This window comes from Dictyostelium purpureum, assembly GCF_000190715.1.
Source record: "Dictyostelium purpureum unplaced genomic scaffold DICPUscaffold_321, whole genome shotgun sequence".
NCBI classification, from domain to species: domain Eukaryota; phylum Evosea; class Eumycetozoa; order Dictyosteliales; family Dictyosteliaceae; genus Dictyostelium; species Dictyostelium purpureum.
In genome coordinates this window covers 26,390-33,398 of record NW_003519657.1, presented here as the reverse complement: position 1 = coordinate 33,398, position 7,009 = coordinate 26,390, and the positions used below count along the sequence as shown (strand labels likewise).

The 7,009-nt window shown below is 22.7% G+C and overlaps 3 protein-coding genes across 3 annotated transcripts; 1 reads left to right on the top strand and 2 right to left on the bottom strand.

Annotated features, from left to right (window-relative positions):
* Positions 1-119: 119 nt before the first annotated feature.
* DICPUDRAFT_82767 (uncharacterized protein) lies at positions 120-787 on the bottom strand (the record flags this gene model as incomplete). Its single annotated transcript, XM_003292077.1, has 2 exons — positions 120-472; positions 559-787. 2 exons carry the CDS (start codon positions 785-787, stop codon positions 120-122), a joined length of 582 nt encoding a protein of 193 aa, XP_003292125.1.
* Positions 788-2,386: 1,599 nt separating this feature from the next.
* Positions 2,387-4,987, top strand: DICPUDRAFT_99239 (uncharacterized protein). The gene is made up of 4 exons (XM_003292083.1): positions 2,387-2,920; positions 2,997-3,586; positions 3,662-3,789; positions 3,860-4,987. Exons 1-4 carry the CDS (start codon positions 2,887-2,889, stop codon positions 4,917-4,919), a joined length of 1,812 nt encoding a protein of 603 aa, XP_003292131.1. The 5' UTR covers positions 2,387-2,886; the 3' UTR covers positions 4,920-4,987.
* A 149-nt stretch (positions 4,988-5,136) lies between these two features.
* DICPUDRAFT_156819 (uncharacterized protein) lies at positions 5,137-6,834 on the bottom strand (the record flags this gene model as incomplete). Its single annotated transcript, XM_003292076.1, has 2 exons — positions 5,137-5,386; positions 5,450-6,834. The coding sequence occupies 2 exons, from the start codon at positions 6,832-6,834 to the stop codon at positions 5,137-5,139; spliced, it is 1,635 nt and encodes a 544-aa protein (XP_003292124.1).
* Between the last annotated feature and the right edge of the window lie 175 nt (positions 6,835-7,009).

Sequence of the window (7,009 nt, the reverse complement as noted above, 5' to 3'; positions counted from 1 at the left end):
TTGTGTTATTAGCTAATATAATTGTTTTTAATATTCCTATTTTCTTTTTTTTTTTTTAAAAAAAAATATTAAATAAACTTATAAAATTAAAATTATAAACATTGATTTTTTTATTTGTTTTAAAGTTTGCTATTGGGGATTAAACTATTGACGTTATTAATATTAATATTTTTATTTTTATTATTATTATTACTGTTAATATTGTTATTATTATTATTATTATTATTATTATTATTATTATTATTATTATTATTATTGTTCCTTGCTGGTAACATTTTAAAAACTGCATTTGCAGAGTTAAGTAATTTGTTATCTTTTTCAGAAACCATTTTCATTTTTAAAAATAAAAGACTATTGGTTTTTCTTTGAACCTTCGAATATATTATCATTTTTTCACCTAGTTTAATAGAGGAAACATAGTTTAAACTCATATTAACAGTGGTAGGTAAATTGACAATCTTTTCTTTTAAATCTAATTGTACAATCAAATAAAAAATTGAATATGAGTATTATTGTTATTTAAATTTAATATTGAGTGAATAAAAATATAGGTATTACCTATAGTAGAGGCCCAAGTAATATAGAATAATATATCAGCAAAACCAGCAGCACATCCTCCATGAAGTGTATGTCTATGGTTGCAAGAGTTTTTTTTGATGGTGTAGGAAACTGTGATGAAACCAGGCTTTGCATCGGTAACCACAAGGGTATTAACTAAACCATGTTCAAAATTACCTAGTTTTTCAAAATCTTGAAGAAATTTATTTAATTTATTTTTTAATTCCATTTGGATTGTTTAATTAATTAGATTTTAAAAAAAAATTATAATATTATGTTTTATAAGAATATAAAAATATAAAAAAAAAAGTTTTAAATAAAAGAAAAAAAAACAACAAATTAAAAAAAACACACAAAATAACAAAAAAAAAAAAAAAAATACCTCACGCGCACTATATAGAAACCTTTTTGAAACCTTTTTTGTATTTGAATAGTTAAAATCGGGGGTCAATCTTAATTTTTTTATTATTAATATTTGTTATTGAGATCTTTATGAATGAATAATAGAGGTTTGGATTTTTTAATAGATCATCTAATTACTTATTTTTTTATATATTTTTATTATATTTATTTTTAATAATATTATTTTTTTAAGTTTCTTGTTTTTTTCAATCTTATAATTTTTAAAGTAATAAATAGTAATTTTTTGTTTGGTTTTAGTTGGCAATAAGAGTTTATTAATATAATTTTTTTATTTTATTTTTTTTTAAAAATTTCATATTTTGTTGTTTTTGATTAATATACAGGCTTGAATATTTGGAAAAAAGGGAAAACATATGTTCAATCAACATTACCATCATTTTGGGAGGTTGGTTCCAAATAAAAAAAATAACAGTTTATTAAAATTTTTTCTATTTTTTTATTTTATTGTTTTAAAGTATGATATTGTGGATTAAACTATTAACATTATTGGTGATACTATTATTACTTTTATGTTTATTAATGTTATTATGTTTATTGTTCCTTGTAGGTAATATTTTAAGCTGTGTTCAACAATCTGTTTTTCGCTAACCTTTTGATTTTCATAAAAAATATACTGTTTGTTTTTATTTGAAACTTTGAATGCATTAATATTTTTCTCTTAGTTTAATCAAAAAAACATAGTTTACATTCATATTAAAATGTTTGGTATATTGATCAGAATTTCTTTGTTTATATCTAATTATAAATACATAATATAAAATCCATTTTAAAAGCTTTTTTGTATTAATATATTTATATAAATTAAAGTTTGAAATAGATAATCTAATTATTTTATTTTTATTTTTATTTTTATTTTTTATTTTTTATTTTTTATTTTTTTAATTTAATTTTTTCTTATTATTTTGTATATTATTATTTTATAGTAATAAATAGATTTATTTATAAATTGTTAAATTTAGTTTTGTAAAGAGTTTTTTTTTTTTTTTTTTTTTTTTTAAAATTGAAATTTTTTTTTTCTTTTTTTTTACCTCATTTTTTATAATTACCAAGCTTGAATATTTGGAAAAACCGACTAACGGAAAGGTTTGATCAATATTGGCCTTCCATTTTGGGAATTTGATTCCCAATAAAATATAGAAAATAAAAAAAAAATATAAATTAAATTATTATAAAAAATTTAAAAAAATAAATAAAATTTAAAAAAATAAAATTTTTTAAAAAATTTTAATTTATTTTTTTTTAATTTTTTTTTTTTTTTTTAATTATATATAATTTCTCTTTTTTCTGGGGGGACATACATATATTTTATTCATTTATTTTTTCCATTATAATTTTATTATAATTTTTTATTTTTAATTTTTTTTTAATTTAAATATTTCTTTATTTTTTTTTTATCACACACAACAACACTATTTTCTCTCATTCACACACTCTATATTAAAATATTTAATAATAATAAACTACTATTTTATATTATATAAATATAGCAAAATAAATAACTAAACTAACTAATAAATAAATAAAAAAAAAAAGCTTTATAAATATTTTTTTTTTTTTTTTCAATGGTTTTATAATAGCTATAAAAAAAAATAAAGTCAATTGAATTGGCTTATTTAATAATAAAAACCCAGTAATACAAATAAAAATAGAAACCTCTATTAAACAATAACAGTAGTATTAATAGTAATAACAGTAGAAATAAATACTATTACCTTTCTCATTTTTAATTTGTTCAGTCTGAAATACACTTCCTCCACTCCACAATAATACAATACGATATAGTGTTTATTTACTATATTTTGTATTGTTTAAAATTTAAAAATAATTTCTCAACAACATTTATATATACAAACACAAATAGAGTCTCTATCGAACTTTAATTTAAGATCATTGCCCAAAAGGCTAATGAACTGTCTCTATTTACTTAGAGGGGCAGGTAGTATGTATAAAAGGTTTTTTTGTATATCCCTATATAATATCATGTGTATTAATATTTTTTTTTCTATTTTTTAAAGGCACTCTACACCAGCCACAGTTTTCAAATTCACCGATTTGGATGTTTGGGAATGAATATAAAGCAATATTTTTAGAAGATTTAACAAGACTAAATCAACTTTTAAGTAGCATTAATTTAGAGGATAATAATAATAATAATAATAATAATAATAATAATAATAATAATAATAATAATAATAATAATAATAGTAATAATAATGCCTCCTCCCCAACCATCAATACTGATAATTTAGAATCTGATAATATTGGTGATAATGAAAATGCAAATGATTCAGAAAATGAAGAAACCAATAAACCACAAGTGGATAACAATAAAAAAGTAAATTTCACTTTTAACCCATCAACAGTTGATATTCCAGGTCAATCATTTATTAAAGAGTTTTTAGAAGATTTTACAACTAGGGTACTTTGGTTTACATATCGTCAAGGTTTTCCATTTATTGATAATACTCAATACGATAACGATTGTGGTTGGGGATGTATGTTAAGATCAGGTCAAATGTTACTATCTAATCTTTTGCTTCATCATGCATTAGGTGATGATTGGAAAAAATCTTCAAATTCAACTCATCCAGATGTTTATAATAATGTAAGGGCAAATTTAATTTGTTTTTTTGGAAAATTATTAAAGTAAATATTAACTTTTTTTTTTTAAAACAAATAGATAATATCAATGTTTTTAGATAAACCTTCTGCTCCATTTTCAATTCACAATATAGCATTGGAGGGTCAAACTCTTGGTAAAAATATTGGTGAATGGTTTGCCCCATCAATTATTTCCCAAGCTATAAAGTAAATATTTTTTTACTAAATTTTTTTTAAAAATAAAAAAAAACTTTATTAACAAATTTTTATAATATAGATCTCTTGTATCAAAAAACTATGAAAAATGTAATATATCAGTTTTTATTTCAGAGGATGGTTCCTTGTATATAGACCAACTTTTAAGTATTTCATCAAAAAAGAAAAAACCATCAGCTTTAAATAAAGATCAACAAAAATCACAACCAATTAGAGAAAAACAAGAGGATGACGAAAATATAGAGACAAATAGTAATAATAATAACAATAACAGTAATATAAATAATAGCGAACAGCAACTTCAAGTACTATCACTATCTGATGAAATTTCAAAGGAGGAAGATTTTAGTTTTGATAATATTGATAGTGATGAAACAAATGATAGTACATCATCGGAAGAAGAAGTTGAAGTTTGGGAACCACTTTTAATTTTAATACCAATGAGACTTGGGTTGGACGGTCTAAATAGTATCTATTACCAATCATTATTAGAAATATTCAAATTCCCACAAAATCTCGGTGTTGTTGGTGGTAAACCAAGAGCCTCTCTTTACTTTATAGCAGTTCAAGATGACAACTTATTCTATTTAGACCCACATACTGTACAAAACCATATAGATATTAATAATAGTAATGGTGAACCATCCAATTTCTCTTTTTCATCATCACCATCATCATCAAATATTAATATTATTAATACCAACAACAACAACAATAATAATAACAACAATGATAAAAATAATAACAATAGTTTCCCAGTAAATACATTCTTTTGTAGCCAAACAAAGAGAACCCACGTCTCAGAGGTTGATCCATCATTAGTAGTTGCATTCTTTTGTAAAAGTAGAAGCGATTTCGATGATTTTGTAGACAGATCAAAAGCAATGGCTTCTCAAATGGAGAATCCAATTTTTTCAATTTTTGATCAAAGTCCAGATTATTTTGGTTCCAGTGACAAGCAAGAAAAGTTTTCAATGGGTGAAGAATCTGATGGATATGAAGACAATGAAGAAGAATCGGATGAAGATAACGAAAATAATAATAGCAACGGTGGTGAGGGTAGTGGAAATGATGATAATGAAACTTCAGATGAAATTGATGATTATCATTTAATTAATTAATCAATTAAAAATATAAAATATATAATTAATTGCAATAATAAACTAAACACAAATTTAATATTTAAAATATCTTTTTTATTTATTTTTTTTATAAAAACTATAAATTGTTATTATTACATTATTAAAAATTCTTTATATTATGTAATGTTTGGTATTTATTATTTTGGATGCAAATATAAATTATTTTATAATAAAAATGAATTTTTTTTTTTTTTTATTACAAACTAACTTGGTCATCAAAAGCAAATGAAAAATCTGATATTTGATTGTTGGAAATTTCATAGTTGAAAATAGATTTGGGTAAACTACATTTTGACAAAGATTTTGATAAAAGCTTCATATTTTCGTGATATACTATTTTGGATAATACACCTTTATCTCCCAATAACGATTTTGAAATAAATAATGTTGTTTTTAATAAAAATGTTGGGTGAACTATATTGAAAGCTCTTAAATAATTATTATATCTAAATAAAATTAAAATTAATATCATAAAACTTTAATATTAAAGTTGATAATTTAAAACTTACTTTAATTCGAAAATTTCTAATAGTTTTTTTAACCAAGATAAATCCGGTGAAGATTGAGAGGACATGTTGGAATGGAAATAAATTAAAGAAAAAGTTCCTCTTTGTATAATTTGTTCTAATGTTCTAATTAAATGTAATAAAACCCTTTCCATTAAATCTTTTCTAGAGCTTAGTTGACTACCAATGATTACTAAAAGAGGGTATCCGTTATTATCGGTGGTTTGTAAAACAAAATTCAATCTGCTAATTTCTGATAGATCTTCAATTTTTGATTTTTCTAAAAGTACTTGAAATTCTTGTTGTAGTTTTTCATTTTCGAGTTGTTTTTCAGTTTTCTTTGTGATTTGTTTTCTTTTTGCAATATCTGGATCTTCTTTTTTTAAAAGGAATGAGTTATTATTTGTTACAATTGGTGAAGTGCCTGGTGCAAATGGATTTAAAATTTTATCGATTGGGTCGTATTTGTAGGATTGATCTGTATTTTTCGAATTTTCAATAGAGTTTAAAAATGACTTTGTATTATTACTATTTGTATTGTTTTTTGAATCGTTCATATCCACACTATAAAAACAATCGTCCTCATCTTCATCGGGGTCACGGATTAAGCTTGATGGTGTTTCTATAATTCTAATTTTTCTATCCTCTTCAATAGATTCACCGTTTTCATCGCCTATATTCTCTGGTAAATAGTGTTGGGAGAAAATCTCCTCTTGTGTATTTCTCGGGAAATATAATGGAAGGAACTCTTCATAGATCTCTAGGTTTGAAACTGAATCTATAACCAATACTACTTTTTCAATAGAGTTACTGTATGGCTTTTCTAAAAATCTTCTGATGGTTCTTAAACCAATATGGGCACCGTTGACAGATGGATAAGATCTCTTTTCAGTGTGAAGACACGAAAATGCGATGGTTTTGGCACCATTTTCGATTGCTAAATGGAACGATGATCTGTAACAACTATTGAGTGCATTCTCTGCAGCTGATAAATATTTTGGATTGTATGTTGGACATACTGTATGCACTACATGTTTACAATTTAAATCGCCACCTCTTGTAATAATTGATTCGCCATATCTACATTCATACCCATTCCTTTCTATATCGCTTTTCATCTCTTGACCACCAAATAAGAATATACGATCTGTTATCCCATCACGGTCCGATAAACTTGTAGTATTGCTATAAACAATAGCATCAGTATTTATTTTATAAAGCTCTCCATAAAAAATTGAAATCTTTGAATTTATCTTTTGGTTAACTTTAAAAATTGCTCTATCGACATACAAGCTATTCTTTGTTAAATGTTGGTTTTCTTTTTTTGTGATTTCGACTTTATCCCATGTTTTAATATCTTTATAATTTATTATTGTTTGTAATGTCATTATAAACTATTATTATAATTTATTTTATTACTATTATTATATTATTATATGATAAATAAATAATCTAAAATATAAATGTGGTTTTGCAAAAAAATGAAAAATTCTTTTAATAATTCTTTAAAAAAAAAAAAAAAAAATCAATTTTAAAAAAATAAAATAAAATAAAATAAAATAA

Bases quoted from the DNA above. Each gene is read 5' to 3' on its own strand.
- DICPUDRAFT_99239 (XM_003292083.1), top strand. From the start codon at position 2,887: ATGAACTGTCTCTATTTACTTAGAGGGGCAGGTA. The intron at 3,587-3,661 runs GTAAGGGCAAAT...TAAAACAAATAG, and splicing joins ATCCAGATGTTTATAATAAT to ATAATATCAATGTTTTTAGA. The intron at 3,790-3,859 runs GTAAATATTTTT...TTTATAATATAG, and splicing joins ATTATTTCCCAAGCTATAAA to ATCTCTTGTATCAAAAAACT.